This window comes from Mytilus edulis, chromosome 5 (genome assembly GCF_963676685.1).
Source record: "Mytilus edulis chromosome 5, xbMytEdul2.2, whole genome shotgun sequence".
In the NCBI taxonomy this organism is placed as follows: Eukaryota; Metazoa; Mollusca; class Bivalvia; order Mytilida; family Mytilidae; genus Mytilus; species Mytilus edulis.
In genome coordinates this window covers 8749417-8771808 of record NC_092348.1, presented here as the reverse complement: position 1 = coordinate 8771808, position 22392 = coordinate 8749417, and the positions used below count along the sequence as shown (strand labels likewise).

The 22392-nt window shown below is 34.1% G+C and overlaps 1 protein-coding gene across 1 annotated transcript; it reads right to left on the bottom strand.

Annotated features, from left to right (window-relative positions):
- Nucleotides 1-2377: 2377 nt before the first annotated feature.
- On the bottom strand, nucleotides 2378-22230 carry LOC139522687 (uncharacterized). Its single transcript, XM_071316155.1, has 4 exons — nucleotides 21998-22230; nucleotides 10501-10671; nucleotides 7886-8176; nucleotides 2378-5917 (listed from the first exon to the last, which is right to left on the bottom strand). Exons 1-4 carry the CDS (start codon nucleotides 22228-22230, stop codon nucleotides 5146-5148), a joined length of 1467 nt encoding a protein of 488 aa, XP_071172256.1. The 3' UTR covers nucleotides 2378-5145.
- Between the last annotated feature and the right edge of the window lie 162 nt (nucleotides 22231-22392).

Genomic DNA, 22392 nt, shown 5'->3' with positions numbered 1-22392 from the left:
AGCAACATTACCACAGTTTTCATAATTATGTTTGCCTTGGTTTTTGGTAATAAAATGAACGGTACCAATTTTCTTGCACCAAATGCGCATTTCGACAATACATGTCTCTTCAGTGATGCTCGTGGCCAAAATATTTGAAATCCAAAGCTTATATATAAGATGGAGAGCTATAATTCAAAAGGTCCAAAAAGTAAAGCCAAATCCGTGAAAGGAATCAGATCTTTGCATGAGGGAGAAACATTCCTTAATTTATAATAATTTCTAATATTTTGTAACAGCAAATTTAAATAACACAAACAAATCCGTATTTTCATGCCAGGACCGAAGTACTGGCTACTGGGCTGGTGATACCCTCGGGGACTAATAGTCCACCAGCAGAGGCATCGACCCAGTGGTAGTAATAAAATGAACGGTACCAAATTTCTTGCACCAGATGCGCATTTCGACAATACATGTCTCTTCAGTGATGCTCGTGGCCAAAATATTTGAAATCCAAAGCTTATATATAAGATGAAGAGCTATAATCCAAAAGGTCCAAAAAGTATAGCCAAATTCGTGAAAGGAATCAGAGCTTTGCATGAGGGAGATACCCTCGTGGACCAATAGTCCACCAGCAGAGGCATCAACCCAGTGGTAGTAATAAAATTATATCTGGTAAACTGCCTACAGTGCTTACAGCGCTTTGATTTGTCGGAAAAAGCTTGGGTGGATTTTATTTTCATAAACATCCATTGAAGTTATCATTGTATTTTTGGATGGGGACTTAGCTAAAAATCATAGGTGTGTGCTAGTCGCCTTGGTACCGCCTTCATTTCTTGTCAGATTTCTTTGATATCGGCAGTTAGAGGGGTATAATGTATAGCGCCTGTATTTTTCTGGATGGGACTTAGCCAAAAATCAAAGGTGTACGCTAGGGTACCACCTCTATTTCTTGTCAGATTTCTTTAATATCGGTAGGGGTATGATGTTAAGCACCTGTATTTTTCTGGGTACGAGGAAGATAATCATATCTAAGAAACGAGCCTTTGAACTTGGAAAAAATTTGATATATGTTTGCTAAGTTGCAATGTTGGGAAGTGGGTTATTTCATTGAAAATAATTTGAAATTGAATCCTGCTTTTATTGATAAAATGTAATATATAACTATATGAAGTAGTCTTAGAACTGCCAATCATACCACTTTGTTTCAATCTAATATAAGCCGAGATGACTTTTGTCTGATTTAAGGGTAAATTTTGTAGATTTTTTTTTCTAGATAAACCACACTATTCGTAACAATTGCATGATAATTGTAAACACACGCACAAAGATACAAACGTATGTAATTTACAAAAATAAGGTAAATATGTATGATTACCAATATGAAAACTTCTCCAAAGTAAATTGTTGTTACCGTCACTATTGCAGTTGTTCTCTGGAAGATACACCAAGGGAGTAGCATACGCCAGATATGATTATAAATACAATTGTTGAGAAATATCATGATTTGTTTTACATGTACCAACGAACAAAAAAGATGGGATATATTTTTTATCGTGTGTTTTTCTATGTTGGGATGTTAAACTATTGTTTTAGAAAAAGGGAAAGGTTTGGTTCCACTAAAACGTTTAATCCCGCTGCAAATTTTTGCACCTGTCCTAAGTTAGGAATCTGATGTGCAGCAGTTGTCGTCTGTTTGTGTAATGTATACGTGTTATTCGTTTCTCGTTTTTTATAAAGATTATATTGTTGGTTTTCCAGTTTAAATGGGTTAACATAGTCACTAGTAATTTTGGGGCTCTTTATATCTTATTGTTCGGTGTGAGCATGCAAATGCTCCGTGTTGAAGGCCGTAAATTGACATATAATGGTTTATTTTTATAAGTTTTTGTTTGGATGGAGAGTTGTCTCATTGGCATTCACACCACATCTTCCTATATCTATTAAGAGAAAAGAAAATATGCAAGTATTTCACATAAAATCCTTCCAAAATAGAATTTACAGGTCTATTGTCACACTGTAATTTGCAAGTTCTAACGAACTCATGTTCACGTAGATGAGGTTGTTTGCCACATGCCATACGTATTGATATAAATTGTTATTTATGTTGCAATTTGATGCAAAAATTTAAACATTTTTTTTATGTTGAAATTCTATTGTATTGAAGATATCGCTCATTTATATATTGTTTGTCTGGCTTGCAAATGGGTAATTATGGTATTGTTAATGCGTATTCTCTTGCAGTACCATACGTGTGCCTACGTTGTCATACATTGCCTTATCTTGTTTTGTTTGTATTTTCTTGTACATGTAATGTCCCATTGATTGTAGTAAGTTGTTTTTCCTTGTTGTTTTTTTGCCGTAAAAAAAAATATACATAGTAGAGTGAAAATGGAAAGGCATATTTGCATTATAAATCCATGATAACACAAAACATGTAAAAGTATAATTGAAAGGATTTATTTTTATTTTGAGAGAATATAACAGTTAGCAAGACTAATGATAATCTTCTCTGATACATACAGCAATATAATACATAAAACAAGTAGTACAAATCACCAATTTACATTTAACACATAGAACATTTTGTCATTTATTACAACAAATGGAAGTTTTGAACTACCTTGATTGGCTATACAGCCCTTGCACGGTCGGCTGTCATTTATTGTCTGTCGTAAATTGGTTATAAATAAATTTGGTGTATTTACTGTTTTCTGATTAGTTATAAGGATTTTAGTTTTATTTTCAATGTAGTCAATTTTTATAATGCCCACTCTGACATTGTGTATTCACACGCTAGCATGTGTGTTCGTTGATATTGTTAATAATCCAAACAGTTCTTTGAGACTTATTTTTGATAGATTTTTCAATGTGAAGAGTCAAAAAATATTTTTATAGTTCACTAAATTCAAAATAATTAATAGCCATGCATTAAGTAAAGACTAAAAAATCCATCATATCGTACCTTTATATAAATGGCTGACTTGTTTTGTAACTATTAATTTTCCTTTATTTGACACCTTGAAAATGAATACAAGCAAAAAAAGATTTCACATGAACATCAGTTTATTTGTTTGCTCTTCAAGTTGATAACAAAAAAAATCCTTAATTATTCCAACATTTCTACGGTTTACAGTTTACAAAGAAATCGTATTTTTAAAGAATTTAATGCATTCGTATTCCAACATTTCTAGTCTTGTAAATTGTTATTCTATTATTCGTAGAATCAAGGTTTGACCCCAATGCAATTAAACTTGATGTAAAAAGAATTCCTGACAGGTTTTTAAGCAGACATTACATAATATACAATGAGGAACATGCACATCTGATTTGACAATAGGGAGAAGTGCGTCAAATATAATTTTACAAATTATACAAACACTATGTTCTTTTTGAAGTTATTTTATAGATTGATTTTTAAGTTTACTTACCATTTACTTAAGTTTTGAGCTTTATGTTCAAAAGTTTCTGAAGAGAATGTATCATGATTATCTAAAAGAATGTATTTAATTTCTTTCAAATTTAAAAAATAGATATCAGATATATTTCCGGATTAAAAGAAAAATATTTCAGACTTTTTTTTTTAATATTTAAAAACGAAATAACATTTCATAGTTCTATGTTGAAAGTAGATTTGTAATCGATTATTTCAAAAAATCATTAAAGACATTTAAAAAAAATAACTAATACACAAATATAACAATATAATATATAGATAATGAAACGCTTAAATGCACAAAGGTTCAATAATTATATATGTACATGTGCATCTTTTCACTCAAATCTAACAAGCTTAACTCCTTAGGAAATCGATAAAGTTAAAAAATGTTCGCTCATAATCTTTTAGAATTTTTGTCACATATTCGGAATCCTGTTGGTTTATCCACGTGAACGCCTTAAAAAATGCCAACTAACCCCATGTAAGCCACCTGTAAAGGTCTTAAAATCTTAGTTATTTTTTAATAGTTTTTGAGGACTTAAACTTGTCAATATTGAAGATTTGAAAAATCAAGAGATAACATTTCACCCAAAAATTTCAATGGCATATATTTCGAAAACAAGCACACGACCTATATTTTATTTTCTCTCATTAAACCCCTATAAATATATACAATGTATACTAGTGGTATGAAAAGCTTGTTGTTATGAAAGTGAGTAGAGAACTTCCTAAAGGAAGATACTTTTAAAGAAGGATTGATTGATTGATTGTTGTTTGCTTAACGTCTAGTGACAAATATTTCATGCATATTCAAGACGATTTAAAAAATGAAGCACACTTCTTATTCATGGACCTATTGCTTTCTTTGTAAAATTACGCATGTTTCAGCAGGCACGACAGTATTGTTTTCAGTTTTGCATATGGCATATAAAAAAGAACTGGTTCCCGGAACATCAGATGGACAAAAACAGGTACTTAAGATTTGACGAACAGGCAAAATGAACCCTCTTTTAAAAATTTGGTCAGTTTTTTTTTTATATTCAAAATTATAAATCAAACAAGTTATTTACAATCAGTACCAGTCAATTCAGCTTTCATTTGATACAAAAAATGCCTAAATATTCTAAATATTCTGAAAGTAAAATTTATGAGGAGAACTGAACTAAGGTGGTACCTAACACTACAGGGAGATAATTCTGTAAAGTCAGCTAAACGTTATAATTACGTTTTGTTGTAAAGGGAATATTAAGCTTCTCATTGATCAAAATTGGTGTTGTAAAACTGCTATATAACCAGTGTATCTATTTTCTGCTTTCTGTCCGGGCACGAATTAGAGGTGTTACACAATAACTCAACAATGAACATTCGGTGACGTGTGTCACAGAACTTCAAATATTTTTAAGATATGAAAAAAGGTCGTCCATTTCAAAATTAAGTGAAATTCCTATTTTCTTCTTGTCTTGAAAATTTCAATCTGATTTGAAATTTAAGGAAGAAATTAACTTGGTCGAACTTTATTTTGTACAAATAAAAATTTAACACTGGAATTAAAAACCACTCAAGTTTTGATATAAAAAGAACTATGCATTTTTTAGCAATAAAACATTTTTCACAACTATAAAAAAGATATTTTACGATCTTCAATATACTTCAAAATCATAAAAAGGATAAAGGAAAACAAAACTGTATCGATTCCGCTAAGATTTAAGAAAGTGAGTATATTGTATTTAATTTAACAATCTAACTGAACAAAACGCAAGTGTACGCAAAAATATATCTATACCAAGTCCGTTTGGTTCTTCCAAAGGATTGATTTCTCGTCTCAACTGTGCAAAGTTGGCATCATTGATAGGGCAACTAATCCTTGGGACCGAAACCGTATCGTTATTAATTTCAGGCACAGGACCTGCCCAGTCAATTCCATAGTTTTCTATTTCAATGTCCGTGATCTCTTCGTCATGGTGGAAAAGGTCATCAATCCCACGATGACCCTGTCCTGCTTGGCTCAATACTCCCATTACAAATAGCTGCTTTGGGGATTTTCCTCCTGCTGATGTTAACCTATGGTTATTCCAACCTTCTTTGAATACCCGGAGTGCTGCCCTGATTCGCGGTACGAACACATAGTGTAGGCACCATAAATGAAACTCGTTTGTTTCGTCGAGGATATGGTGTTTTTCCAAGAAGTAAAATAGCTGGTAAAATACGTTTGTACATGACTGGAATAAGTCGCGCCACAACCGCTCTATTCTTTGGTTGTGGACGCTGCGTCCAGTGATGATAGATCCCCTATTTGCTCCTCTATGTGTGAGCATAAACGTGGCTATGTCCAAATTCTCCCTACCATGGTCTGTTCGGACTCGGGATGGAACTCCGAATTCCTGACAACCTCGCACAAAAGGCTCTAAGGCAGTTGCTGCCTTATTGTCGAGGGCAAGATTCATGAAGGTAACCATTCTGCTGAACCCATCTATCCCTCCATGAATAACCATGCCCCATCTGAAAAATAAGTACATGTTTAATGTAACCATAATTTGTTTTCACATGTTAACTTCCATAACGGACATGTATCAGTTCATACTTCAATTTTTATTTTACCATTACATTAAAAAAACAACTTAACAATAAACACATTTATAATGTCCCATAAATGCATTATGTTTTCTGGTCTGTGCGTCCCGCTTCAGGTAACAGATTTTGATTTAGGTAGGTAAAACGTTCGCCCATCCATCAGTGCGTTCGTGTTTCTGTCCGTTTCGGGCTATATATCGTTTTTAAAAAAAGATTCAAACTTGGTACACATTTTTCCTATGATACGATCTTTGTAAAAACAATGTGCAATACAACAAACAGAAGTTTTGGATTGAATTTGAAGGTTTATTGTCCCGAATGTTTAGGAATTAGCAACATGAAAAAGGAAGAAAGCAAAAAAAGTTTCTAGCTTCAGGACAGTAATTTCATTTAATAAATAAAATAAATAAATATTCTTTATTTCAAGAGGATGATCCCATCAGTTAAAACTAATCTTCCGGAGAGTCCTCATTCATAAACATTTGATAAATATGAGTTATTTGTAAGAATAAAATACACAAATTTATATGACATTTATATATAAAACAGAATTTACAAATAATTAAAAAAAAAAACCAGCTTGTGCTTTTTCTTTTTAAACAACAAAGTTATGTAATTCTGTCGAAAGAAAAAATACGTCAACATTAAGTAAATATCTGAAATTTCGGCATTAATTTACACAAAAAGTGGCATATGCAGATTACATGCAAATTTTCATCAAAATTTCATTATGAGACCAATACTGTGGCTGCAGTCCTTTTGTGCAAATTACTGTTTTACTGTTTAGCAGGGGTATCATTTGCGCCAAATTTTGTTTTTCATATGTACCAATTGCGCTAATATTCGGAACTCATTTGCTCCAATTTACCTGTACACATATCTATAATAAATATTAAGGTGGTACCCAACACTTCTAAGATAAATTTATCCCGCTTAATTTTCACTAGGTACCACCTTAATGATTAACTTTTATGTCCCATTTATGGGCATTATGTTTTCTGGTCTGTGCGTCCGTCCGTCTTGTTCGTCCGGTCGTCCCGCTTCAGGTTAAAGTTTTTGGTCGAGGTAGTTTTTGATGAAGTTGATGTCCAATCAACATGAAACTTAATACACATGTTCTCTATGGTATGATCTTTCTAATTTGGCATTAAATTAGAGATTTCCCCCCATTTTCACGGTCCACTGAACATAGAAAATGACAGTGCGGATGGGGCATCCGTGTACTGGGGGCACATTTTTGTTATTCATATTTTTATGCCCAACCTACGATAGTAGAGGGACATTATGTTTTCTGGTCTGTGGGTCTGTTCGTTCGTCTGTTCGCCTGTTCGTACGTCTGTTCGTCCCACTTCCGGTTAAAGTTTTGAGCAAGGTAGTTTTTAATAAACTGTTAAAGTCCAATTAACTTCAAACTTAGTACACATATTCCCAATGATCTTGTCTTTCTAATTTTAATGCCAATTTCACGGTCCAAGAAATATAGATAATGATAGTGCGGGTGGGGCTTCCGTGTACGTGGGACACATTCTTGTTTGCTAAAAAAGTATCATATGTTCGGAGGTATTTTACCATTAAGTTCCTTCAATGTTAGTCTGTTTGGACAAAAAAGTGAAGTTTCAAGCTTCTTCGTGCATTAATTTGGAAAGCACCCATGCAGTAGCAATAAGAAGAAAGTAGATTTCAGAAAAGGAAACATTGACCGAATAAAGGAGGGAAGTAATTTTTCTTCTAATTGGCGCAGTCGTATGTTTTATTTTTGGCGCAAATAATACCATGTAGTTTGAAATAGGTTGGACAAACGTAGCATTATAGAAAATAGGTGTGGCGCAAAAAGAAGCATTTTTGGCGCAAACGGATCTCTCCCAAAACGCCTTAAATACTTTCCAGTTGTTTTACCTTATTAATTTGTGATTCCCATCCACATGCCACAACGCGTTAGGACCGGAAACTTGATAGGACCTCCTCCTGATTGTTCGGCACCACCTTATCGCCACACCAGCCTCGTCAACTCTTATCAGGCTTTCAGCAATGCGTCGCCTTGGCAAATTGACGCCTTCTGTTTGCAGAAAACCTTGTACCATTCTTTGACCTAGAGATCGGTTGTTCTGTGTTATTCTCCTAACACGGTCATCTAAATCAACATCAGTTATGTCAGCATAACGCCTTCTCAGAAGTATTCTGTAGTCCCTGAAAAATATTTATTCGTTTTACCCACATCTAAAATAGAAGGTCTTATTTGGCTAATATAATCTCATACAATTTTAAAAATTACAACTATGAAAGATTGAAAAATTGCTTCGCATAGTTTGCGAGAGGTCGCATAGTTTGCGAGAGGTGTCATGGTTTAAGTTAGATGCATGGTATAACATCATCTTGGATTGTACAATCCCAGTACAAAATCGGTCTATTTATTTGTCCAAATCTTCAAATTTTAGATGTACAAGAACACACCCGCGAAATCTCGGGCATTCAGAGCGTATTTGAAAGGATGTAAAGTGTTGTAGGAAGAATTATGTAAAAGATTTAATGACTTGAGAATTTCAGGAAAAGTATCAAAAGTCATAGGTACTTGGGGACAGGAAAATGTTTTTTTTTAACCCTCCTCCTTTATTTCCAAAATTCCCATTTTTTGTTTTCGATTAATTTCATAATGAAATACATTTAGTGTACATGTATTATGAACATTCCAGTCAGGAGCCTGTAATTCAGTGGTTTAGTGATATTTGTTTTTCGTTCATTTTTTGTACATAAATAAGGCTGTTAGTTTTCTCATTTGAATTGTTTTACATTGTCATTTCGGGGCCTTTTATATCAGACTTTGCAGTATCGGCTTTTGCTTATTGTTGAAGGCCGTAAGGTGACCTTTAAATCAACGGTTAATTTCGGTGTCATATTGGTCTCTTGTGGAGAGCTGTCTCATTGGCATTCATACCATTTTTTTGTTTGTTCTCTATTAATTTTAATGACACATGAATAATTTTATCGCTTATCTGTATATTATGAACATTCATTAAAGGGGGATCGGGGCAGAGGCGGATTAAGGGGGCCCGGCCCCCCCCTTTTCTGGAAAATAATTTGTTGCTAATATAGGGAATCACAGAAGCATGACCGGAGCGGGCCCCTCTTAGGCAGTCAACGGGCCCCTGCGTATGAAAATTTCTGGATCCGCCACTGCGGAGGGACCCTGATCCCAATATCCCAGGCTTGAAAATATGAAATCCCGAGGTTCTGAATTTATTATACAAATTAAATATCTCGACATCCCGAAATTCGAAAAAAGAAATCCGGATCCCGAAATGGTCAATCCTGAAATTTCGATCTTAAAAACACCCGTTCCAGACGTCCCGAAAGTGTATTTTCTTTTTTACAGTCGATTCTCAGTTTAATAATTGATCCACAGCGTTCATTGATATATTATTCAGACCCTCTCTATCAAATAAACCCTGTGACTGCCGTGGATAGTAAACTTGAAAATGATATCAGACAGAAAAAAAAACTTTATTCGTAGTATATGTATTTGTTTCAAAGTAAAAAGAAAAACGCAAACCGGAGGTCTAATCTGATTTAAATTTCGTCCAATGACGGATATAAGACAGAAAATACACTGTATTCGTAGTATCAATATATGTTCATAGAATACAGAAAAACGCAAACCGGAAGTCTTAATCTGACTTAAAATTTCGCCCAATGACGGAAACATATCCGGACGTCTTTTTTCTCGTTTTTCACTCAAAATAACTCAATCTGAATAATCATATGAATAGATGACAAATGCGATTATGCACTGTACCCATAGGACACAGAGGCATGATGATTATTGTGGAAAGAAGAGAAGCGACACCCAAAATGAGGTCTTCTCGTTTAGTAGTATAGATGTTTCATTTTTTACGGTTTTCTGATAGGCTACACTGCAATCTCGCGTTACTCATTAGTCAATTGCAATACACGGTAAAATTTATCATTCGTGATGACACGAGGTCCCACAGTAAAGTGCACAGGTAAATTACATAAAAAATTGATAAAAATCGTGTTTTCATTATCCTAGCTAAACATGTAATTATGACTACTGAATGCTTCCTTTTGCAACTTCACATAGTTGTAAAAACGTTGACCTCGCGCACATATTTACGCACATATTTAGAATAAAGTGCGGAAAACAAAATTTATTTCGGTCAACGGTTTTACACTCCAAATAAAGTTACAAAAAGAAGCATTCAATTCTTAAATATTCAATTATCAACACTAGCATGCGAGTCATTTTTAAGTGTATCCACTCTTATTGTTTAAGATTCATTACAAAACATATGGTTAAGTATCTGCATCTTATCTATAGATCAACTTCACATTCAAATTAACGACTATTCCAATGTCAACTATCTATCAATGTTCCAATTGTGAATTCTCAAACTCAGAACAGTAGTGGCTGTGCAAAGCGCAATTGGACTTAACTTTAAAGCATAGTTTTATTGTCAGATTTATACTAATTGTTCATAGTTTAATTTGATATTTACCTCAAACGACGCTTTACGCTGGATACTGATACATGGAGGAGATCTGCCATGCATTTTCTAGAAAATCCCATTTCAACTAAAAATGTCAACTGTTCACGTGAAATATGATATCTAGGGCGTCCAATACCCCCAACCTGTGACAGCCTTAGACCAATATGTTCTGTTCTGGAACTGAAAAGAAGAAGAAAAAGGTCAAATCAACTTCGACGATTCAGTGCACCGTTTCACAAAGCCTTCGTAAGTATACGTGTCGTTGAACGTCAATCGTAAATAAATTGTCAATCTAATTAAAATAAAATCCTTGAATTGCTCTAGTTCTGATATGATGCGTGATATATCAGAACAAGAACACTTCTAGGATTTAATTCAATAAAGTCGCGGCCACTCCTTACCGGACAGCTCGAACTGATGCCTTAAGCCTCGGCCACACCTAAACGGACAGCTCAAACGGATGCCTAACGAATAACATTGTTTTCAATCATGTCGGTTAGACGTCCGTTCTTATCCATTAAACGTCCGTCTATATCCGTTGTATGTTCGTTGTAGCTTACGCATCCGTCGGCGTCCGTTCCGTCCAGTGGAAATTTTGAGAATGTTCAAAACTTTGAACGGACGTCCACTGAACGTGTGGTAGGCGTCCGTTTTGTATGGTACTCGTCCGTTTCGTTTCTGTTTTGTATCCATCACGTGTCCGTTATACATCCGTTGGAGGTCTGACAGATAAATTCACCAACGGACTTCTAACGGATGTTGAATGAATGTGAAACGGACTTCTACCGGACGTATAACGGATCTAAAACGGATAAATGCCATTTGAAAATGTCGCGTCAGAAATGCCAATTAGATTTCTTAATGTTCATGAATTCTTATTATTCATAATTGATCTTAGAGTAAGGGCACGTCTTCACCACCAAGCAGCTCTTATTCAGGCCAGACACTGCCCTTGGGCTGTGTTTTGAAGAACAAATCAAAATCAGTTACACAGAAACATTTTGAATATTAATGCGATTTACATGTATTATTATTGTCTCCTTTATTTTTTCCCTATATCTTGTTCATCGGTTTTATCCGGAACGCTTCCGTTATGTGTCCGTTTTATGAGGTACTCGTTCGTTGGATGTACGTTCGACCTCTGTTCTGTCCGGTACGTTTCCGTTTCTCGTAAGTCTTTCCGTCATGCATTCGTTACGCGTCAGTTTAATTTGGTGACTCCAACGGATAACAATTTTGTCAAAACTTTTATTTTCATCCGTTAGCCGTCCATTCGTGCTATCCGGTAAGATCTGACCGAGGCTTAACGGATAACTTTTTTTCAATCCGGTTATGTTCTTATACGTTGCATGTCCTTTGAATGTACGTTTTATCAGTCGATGTCCGTTCTGTTTGATGAAAAATTTGGAGCATGTTCAAAACTTTGAACGGACGTCCAACGGATGAAATGTCCGTTGAAGGTCCGATAGGCGTCCGTTTTGTTTCCGTAACGTGTCCGTTATACATCCGTTGGAGGGTTGGAAGATAAATTTATAGACGGACGTTTAGCGGATAAAAAGTATTTTGAATGAATGTGAAACGGAATGCTACCGGACGTATAACGGATAGACCGAGGCTTTAGACGTCCGTTCGTGCTATCCGGTAAGGTGTTACGGAAGCGTTAGATTGATAAACTATAGGTTTAACAGACGTTTCACACAGGCGGAAACCCGGTTGAAATGGAACAAAAGAATCGAAGCTCTTTGTTAGAGAAGGCGATGAATGCTTATCGTAATGTTTACTTTAGTAACAAAAAAATTAAGAGTTAATAGAAACAAATAAAATGACGAGTTTCTTCTCAATAAAAAGTGTCCTATTATAAAAACACCATTTGCATAAGGATTCAATGTAATTTTCGTGTCTGCCTTTTTTTTTGTGTGACTAAAAAAAACATTCTAAATAGTGGGTAACAATTGTACCGAAAAGAGAAAGTCGAGTGCACCTTTTTATGTTAGGGCATGTTTGAGTTGAATATTTTTGAATTATTTACGATTGTGAAAATTAACTAGCGTAATGGGGAGATAATTTTGACGAAGTAGAATCCTGACTGCAAAAATATTTCGTAAGTTAAAATGGTAAATCATCTCTATCGTAGTTTTTCTGCGAATATGAATTTGTTCATCTTACATAACTGCAGCGTTCTTTACTCCCGACGAAGATGCCGCAAATGTTGAAAGACGAAGAATCCTCGATATTACAACTGAATTTTTCTTCATTCTCCATGATCAGTTTCAAAATGAAGTTTGTCGCGGAAAACGAGACAACTATCAGACATTATTGAAAGGGCGAAATAGATTCTACAAAAAACAGAGAGAAAAATGTCTAGATAGTTTTGCGAATGCACTATGTTACAGTATAAATGGTTCCATTAGAGCTATTTTCCATAATGCTTATAGTTTACTGGTGTGGTTGGTTTATTTGCTTTGGACTGCTTTGTGTTAACCCTTGCTGAAACTTAATTATTATGCTGAGGCAACTAATTATACAAAAATGCAAGAAACCCAACCGCACCTTTAAACTTTAAGTGTTTGGAAATTAGCTCTAATGAGATTTTATTAGTATGTAATCACTGTGTATCATCGCCACCGGAAATTGGGTACTAACGAAGCGGAGAGAAATAGAAAAAAAAGTAAACAAGTTAAGAATTCATCCAATTTAAAGCATTTCCACTCATTTGATGAGGGTGCCGCTTAAGAAATGATTTTCTGATATATAATTCTTTAAATTATTAGGCCGATAAGAACAAAATTAATTCAAGATTTTGTGTAAGTAAATCCTTGATAAAATTGAGAATGGAAATGAGGAAAATGTCAGATAAACAGAAGCCCGACCAAATATATAGAAGAAACAACCCAACGCAACGAGAAAATTATGCACTAGGGTGTGGTGTTAATTCACAGATAGGACAAAAAACTTAGAATTAACACTCATAATTTTTAAACACCCTCTTTCCCTTCCTTCCTAATAAATAAGGCTTACTATTTGAGTTTTGCATGTGTATATTTATGGAAAGAGAATCGTCCATAAATTTGATTTCCAATAGTAATAATGGTGAAATATAATCTTTTTTTTTGTGTAACCATGGCAACGACCAGCATTTATTTGATACCAAATATTGCAAAATAGGGGGTTGAACATGTCACAAAGATCTCAAAAATTTGGTCCGAAGGAAAATTTCAATCAATAAGAGTGATACCTTTCCTGAAACCATAGACATATATCTATCAAAAGGTAAAAAAAAAATCATATGCATTTCTGTTGTTTTTTCCATAAAATTGAATTGAAAAGATCGAGCGTCAAATCTTTGTTGAAAAACAATACAAAATTTCTAAATCTATGGCGGTACGGATAGGAACGTATGGACGTTCAAACTGAAAAATGGCTTATAAAACATGCTAAAAACAATCTAAATGTTCATATAAACCCACTTGGAAGGATATACTATTATCCAAATATCCAAAATCAATTCAATTGTACAAAAACTTTCATATTTAGAAAATTCACCATGGCTATAATGCGAAACTAAACTTGTACTTGTGTATTGATATACCTGAAGCTGTCTCCTAAGTGAGCAATCATTTAACTACAAAAAGGGGGTAGAAGTTCAATGTTTGTTCTTGAAACATATAAATGAACCAAAATTTAAAAAATGAAATAAATACAAGACTATATACAAATGTAGCAAAGGTTACGGACATGCAGGTGCAACAAATGCGGCAGTGTTAAACATGTTTAGGGATATCTCATGCCCCTCTTTATACGTCTAACCAATGTAGTTATATCTGGCTTCTATTTGTAATGTATCCAAAACGTTAAAAGGAAAGGCCACTTCTTATCCAGCTGAAACCCTGGTCAGTCCTATGATGAAAATAATTGAGATGTATATGAAATGTTTGATAAGTTATATTGACCCAGAGTACCTGGACGGAATTGTGAAAAATAAAGTACCTTTTCAATTTGCAATTCGTAAAATAACTGAACAGTGTGGCCTGGTAGAAGAGGCCGAAAAATGAGGACTTGGTTCTCAAATTGATGTCAAATTGCTAGTCTAAGACTTCAGAAATGTAAAGATGGAGATTTTTATTTCAGCTCACAGTTCTTAATTAGGACTTGGAGATGTAATTCCTTTTAATAAAATCATGTAAGCAATGAGTCGTATGAAAAACCCTGACTGAGATGTAACCATAATTTATAAGAGCCCCGCCCTATAGTATTCACTCATTCTGTGTGTTTTACTTTCCTACGTCATGACGATAACCCAAGTTGCTACGACTGATTGACATAAAACATTTACTCAACAATATACATAACCAGAAGAAGCCTCCCTTTTGCTTTTTGAAGCATTTTCGATTATTCATGACATAGTCCTTTTTCTTGGAGTCAATCACTCCGTCTGTTTTTCCATCCGTTCAATTGTCTGTCCATGTGTCAATAAAAAAATATGGTACTTGCGTGTGTCTTCTGAAAATTAGTCAGCTTTATATAAGATTCCTTATGGAGCTTGGCATTTCTGCGACTTTGTACAGTGGTTTTCAAACTTTTGTATACATTGAAAATATATGCACTTCCCCTTTTCATTGCTTTTGAGTTCGTTTGGAAAAAGTAAATTAAAGTTGCTGTTAACTCTTATCAGCATTTAAAATTTGTTGTTAACAGTTTTTGCCAAAATCGAGGTGTTGTTAACATGTTAACGGACCCCTCCCCCCCATCTAATTATGCATTAGATAAAATGCATTAGATAGAAATACCATTTGCTTCACAGCATTTAAGATGTATACAAATTATATATTTTCAAAAAGAAACAGACAAGAAAATTAATTCGAAATGCAATTCACGATTTTTTTCTCCTTACTTTCGATGAAAACAAATTATATTCTTAATTTTGTCTGTCCGAATTTTCGATCCTGTGGTTCGGTGATTTTCGTTGCTTCATCTCTATCTTATTTGTTGTTTTCATAAATTGTTTCAGTGTTACACTGTATATAAGTAAGGCCGTTAGTTTTCTTGTTGAGTCCTTCCACATTTTTCTGTCAGTGCTTTTTATAGCCGACTACAAGCTGAGACTACAAGCTGAGACTACTATAACTGTTATAGTAGTCTCAGCTATATAAGGTACGAGTTTTCGTAGGAGTTTTCGTTGTTGAAGGCCGTACGATAGCATATACTTTATTTTATCCTGATGGATAGTTATCTTATTTGCTATCATACCACATCTCCACTGTTTTTTTAAAGCTAGCACCAACAAACGATGAATGGACGGTTTATTTTATTGAATTTACACTAAAACAAAAAGACAACAGTCGCTAGTAGTATAAAGATATATAAATGTATTTAGGATAATATGGTTGAAAAAACCTTTTTGTACAAAATCGAAAAGCGGTACGCAACAGAGGCCTTCTGAACTGAATTAACGGCATGTATTTAATAATATTTGATAAGTAAGACATTTTGTATATTTATAAGCCTGTAAAGCTTTGATATCAACAAAATATCGTCACTTGATTTTATCTAAACAGTGATTAATTTCCTCTTAAAAATATGATATATTGCAAGACGCCGTACACACAAAAGTTGTTATTTTGCAATTCGCCGTACAACGTCCTGCAATTCGCCGTACAACAAACAAACAATGTTTTTGTCCATATTCTTTAAAAAACATGTTTTTGACAACAAATTTCAGTAAATATAATGCCACACTATAATAATCTAAAAATGTGTCTAGAAAAATAATGAAAAACAGTTCAATATCTTGAGAATGGAGCGACAGAGGACGATCGACCTCGAAATTTTCCGGTACTAAGTGGCAAGTTTTGGAGTATTACACAAAATCTTGTATTAATTTTGTACTTATCGGCTTAATAATTTAAAGAATTATATATCAGAAAATCAATTCTTAAGCGGCATCCTCATCAAATGAGTAGAAATGCTTTAAATTGGATGAATTCTTAACTTGTTTACTTTTTTTTCTATTTCTCTCCGCTTCGTTAGTACCCAATTTCCGGTGGCGATGATACACAGTGGTAATGTTTATTTATATCGAAACCGAAAACTTTTCGGTGTTGTGGTTTGACTTGATGATATATAAAATTGAGAATGGAAATGGGGAATGTGTTAAAAAGAAAAAAAAAAAACAACAGAAGGCCACCAACAGGTCTTCAATGTAGCGAGAAATTCCCGCACCCGGGGGAGTCCTTCAGCTGACCCCTAGACAAATATATACTAGTTCAGTGATAATGAACGCCATACTAATTTCCAAATTGTACACAAGAAACTAAAATTAAAATAATACAAGACTAACAAAGGCCAAAGGCTCCTGACTTGGGGGACTCCTGACTTGGGACAGGCGCAAAAATGCGGCGAGGTTAAACATGCTTGTGAGATCTCAACCCTCCCCCTATACATCTAGCCAATGTAGAAAAGTAAACGCATAACAATGCGCGCATTAAAATTCAGTTCAAGAGAAGTCTGAGTCTGATGTCAGAAGATGTAACTACAGAAAATAAACAAAACGACAATAATACATAAATAACAATAGACTACTAGCAGTTAACTGACATGCCAGCTCCAGACTTCAATTAAACTGAATGAACGATTATGATTTCATCATATGAACATCAGGCACAATCCTTCCCGTTAGGGGTTTAGTATAATACCATCATAACATATATGAGAACATAACCCGTGTCATGCGAACAACTGTTTTTTTTTAATAAATGTGTTTAGTTCCGATGCAAAGACCCTATCAGTGACTCAATATTAACGCCAAAATATGCAATCTTTAATGACTTAACAACAGTATCGTAACTATATCCCTTCTTAATAAGTCTATTCAAAGGTTTAGTTAGTTTCTGAGGTGAATACTGACACCTTTTTGCTTTATAAAGAATATTTCCATAAAAAAATGGATGTGAAATACCTAAACGTATAAGAAGTCTGCATGTTGAGCTATATTTACGAATGATGTCCTTATACCGATGATAAAATTTAGTAACTGTTTTGACTAGTTTGTGATATCGAAAACCCTGGTGTAATAATTTTTCAGTAATACATAAATTTGTTTCGTTAAAACCTAAAATATTGTTACATACACGAGCGAATCGTACAAGTTGAGATATATAAACACCGTGAGATGGTAACAATGTATTTTTTTTACTTCATAATATATGTATTTAATGTTTGTTTGTCATACCCGGCCACGTCCACTTGTATTGTTTGTCTATCTGATGAGTTAAACCTTTTTCAACTGATTTTTATAGTTCGTTCTTATGTTGTACCGTTATACCTCTGTCCCAGGTTAGGGGGAGGGTTGGGATTCCGCTAAAATGTTTAACCCCGACACATTATTTATGTCACGTGTGCCTGTCCCAAGTCAGGAGCCTGTAATTCAGTGGTTGTCGGTTGTTTATGTGTTACATATTTGTTTTTCGTTCATTTTTTTTTTTAAATAAGGCCGTTAGTTTTCTTGTTTGAATTGTTTTACATTGTCTTATCGGGGCCTTTAATAGCTGACTATGCGGTATGGGGTTTGCTCATTATTGAAGACCATACGGTGACCTATAGTTGTTAATGTTTGTGTCATTTTGGTCTTTTGTGGATAGTTGTCTCATTGGCATTCATACCACATATTCTTTTTTATATACATAAGGAAGCGGGGTTAAACATGTAAGCGTGATCCTAACCAACATGGTACAGTGGTATTACAGTAAAACATAACTATAAAAATCCAGTTGGAAAAGACTTAACGCATCAGATGGACAAAAATACAACAGTCCGTCTGTAATTGCAATTTGTTGTGTTATTTTGTGATATTCCAAATCTTCATTATGCCGACATTTACATAAAATTTTGAATAGAAATAGAAGGTTACAAATAGGTCTTCAATGCAGCGAGAAATTCCCGCACCTGTAGGCGTTCTTCACCTGGCCCCTAAATAAATATATATACTAGTTCAGTGATAATGAACGCCATACTAAACTCCAAATAATACACAAGAAACTTAAGCATGCATTCTATATATACATATTTTCGCAGTAAACAAAATTGAGAATGGAAATGGGGAATGTGTTAAAGAGACAACAACCCAACAAAAGAACAAACAACAGCAGAAGGTCATTAACAGGTCTTCAATGCAGCGAGAAATTCCAGCACCCCGAGGCGTCCTTCAGCTGGCCCCCAATCAAATATATATATACTAGTTCATATACAAGTTCTTATGACTCATGCAGATTGATACCGTTTCAGAAATCATCTGCTGACATAATTTTTTTACAAAAAAAACCCAGCCTACAACAGTTTACATAATTCAACCAAGCTCTAAATACATGCGATTTCGCGGATCTGTTCTAGTGAAGTTAAATTGATGTGACCAGTATGCTGTTAGGCGATTTATGTTTTAAAAGTATCACTGCGATTCATTTCTACTGTCAGCATGTGCATGCGATGCATGTTCACAGGCGTAAATAATTAGTTTTCATCATATTGTCCTAATTGAGTCGACTTAACAAAATTGATGAAGTCTGGTTGATCGAGTATAAATGCAAAATTTGTGAATGAAAGTCTGCGGTAATATATATTGTTGATGTTTAGACGAGTTGTATATACATAATGTACACAGACATGAATCACCATCATTGATGGCGATCCGATGGATAAATCTGTTGTAGAGTCGTCACTGACTCAGACGTACTTATAAATATAATTATTTTCTGTGACTGTATCGTACATTAATTTGTAGGATCCTTTATTATAGATAATTGAGCTGATCTGTAACAATAACATATCCATGCCTTATATTATGGAAAGCCAACGGGGTCAAAATTCTTAATTCGTTACTTGTCAATTCGTAACTGTATAATTTCTAAATTGTTAATTCGTAAATTGTAAATTTGTAACTTGCTACTGTGGAATTCATAATGCTTAATTCGTAAATTGTCAATTTGTAACTTGCACCTTTGTAGTTTCAAAATTCTTAATCGGTAATTGTCAGTTTGTTACTTGTAACTGTGCAATTTCATAATGCTTCATTCGTAAATTGTCGATTTGTAACTTGTATCTTTGTATCAAAAATCAACCTTCTTCATTTGTTAATTGTCAATTTGTAACTTGTAGATTTCAAAATTCTTTATTGGTAAATTGTCTTTTTGTATATCGATGTGACTTGTCGATTCGTGAATTGTCGAAGTGTTAAATGTCATCATTGTATTATGCTAACGGTCATTATAGGTCATCGTACGGCCTTCAACAATGAGCAAAGCCCATACCGCGTAGTCAGCTATAAAATGTATGTATGTGCCTGTCTCAAGACAGTAATTCGAAAAAAAATCATGTTATTTTCACATGAATTTTGCAAAAATATTAAGGTATTTATCACGATTTTAATTAAATTTTAGAAAATTTAAAATAAAGATATTATTTGAATAATTCTATTTTAAAAAATTACGTGAATTTTAACGTGTTCAAAATTCAGGTGATAATATGCATGAACTTAAATAACATTCACGCTGAACCAACCAGTTTATTCTAAGGCGAATTTGTTACATCAAAACTGGTTTTAGTTTAAGGTTTTGGTTTAAAACTGGTTTTGATTGGTTTTGGTTTAGGTTTCAAAACTGGTTTTGGTTGAGATATTTCTCAACAAATGTAAAGTTTATCTAAAAAACATGACGTCAAAACTACTTGGGCATGTTCGTCTCTTCTGCACATCTCCAGAAATTATGTCTTTTGGTGAAGAATAAAAAAAAGTGAATTTGGACCTCTTCTAGAGATATTCTACAGAAGATCAATAAAATAAAAATTCATTTTTTAGGTTATGAATTTGTTCGCTGACATGAAACTGAGACAATTACCGGGAACAAGTGCCTGTGAAAATGACTGATCAAAAAGGACATCTTAGTGTATACACTTTTTTTCATGGAACCGTAGTGGATTTTTTTTTATAAAGCAAAGATATCAGAAAGTTCTCAAAATTATTTTTCTCTGATGGTCCTAGAAGAAAATCTTCTAGTCCTAACTATTATTTCAAATGCAATATTTCGATGGTCAAAACCTTTGTACTACGACTTTTCAAAATCTTTTATTGTATATGAATGTATATGTACGGATACAACGTATAGCAGACGCTTCAGTCTGGGGGAACAATATTTATTTCAGTACCACTTGCAGCTAGCTTTGAACAAACTTCTAGTAATTGCAAATACTTTTAGTTGGATGCTTTGAGTCTATTGTTTTAATGTTAGTTGGCCGGTTTCTTTTCTTTTTGTACTACTACACTACTGTTTCAGCTTTGGGGAGGATTGAGCGCTTTATACATGTTTAAACCCGCCACATTCTGTATGTATGTGCCTGTCCCAAGTCAGGAGCTTGTAAGTCAGTGGTTGTCGTTTGTTACTGTGTTCGGTCACTTTATTTTGTACATTAATTAGGCTTTTAGTTTACTCCTTTGAATGGTTTTACATTTGTGATTTCTGGTTCTTTTACTTCTAACGTGAAAATCAGACGAGATAAATGTTAATTCATATGCAGCACGAAATTAAATTAATATCAGTTGAATTTTATATTGCATTACTAGGAAATCTTCGAAAGCCGACAGGGGAAATGTAAATGAAATAAACACCATTGAATTTGAGATCCCGACACATTATAAACTGTATACTATAACCAAAATCCTTGCTATAACGTTCCTATACGTATATGGATTCAGTATGTTAGTTTTTTGTTTTACTTCGTATATATAAGATAAAAAATAATTCATTGGAAAATCTAAAAATGTGAGCAGAAAAAAAGGTATTTTCATATATATACAACTCGTCTAAACATCAACCCAACAATGTTAGATCTGTAAATTTGCTTTTGCAAATTTTTGGTTCTTCCCTCGCCGGGATTCGAAGCCATGCTACTGTGATATCGTGACACCAAATCACCTGCACTGCAGCCGTCCCGCTAGACCACACGACCACCTGGGCTCTACATATTTATAGATTATCGTTGATTATCTCAACAAGAATGATTTTCTCGCTTGAGCTGGAACAGCGAAAGTGAGAAAAGCAATCGATTTGAGATGACCAATGATAATCTGTTTATCGCTATTTTACCTATGACGACGTTGTCAATTTCAATGTCAATTTCGTTAACAACGCACGTGGCGTCCTTAGTTTCTAGCGACAATTTTTCCATCTCAAGCGAGTAGCATGATATGAAAATTATCACAAAAAAAGATCAAAGGAAAAATGCACAAAATAGCGATAAATATATATATAAAGTCTTTGTAAATTTGTCGGAAAATTGACGTTTTTCTATGAAAATTACAAAGAAAACAAAAAATGGTAACTCCTATATTTTATATGTAGCTCGGATTAAAGAACACGTGTGCCAAAAAGTTGAAAATCGGGAGATATGCCATCCGGTATCGTGTTACCTTAACGATGCCACAGACACCAATACCATGCGTAACGTCTTAAATTTTTCTTACCTTTTTATATCTTGTATTATGGTTATAATTCTTTGAAGGTCCTCTGTAAGAAGGTTGCATTCGGGATAAGATGTACACATTCTTCCTAAGTTTCTCCACAATGCATTCAGCCGATTCAATGCAACTTCCATAAAATCAAAGGAAGCATCATCATTGTTCATAGCACGTATTGTATCATTTACAATATTTTGAAATACACTCAGAAATCCTTGCAAATTATTATCATACGCCATATTGAAAACAGTTAAAGAAAAACGCAACACATCATTGCATGTTGAAGTTCACAGGAATAATGTCTAGCATGTAATTAAAAGAGGTTGAGATAATTTTTAAAAGAAATAGGCGGAGACTCGAGTAAAAAAAAATAAGGCGTTTCCATAATTGAAAATTTAAAT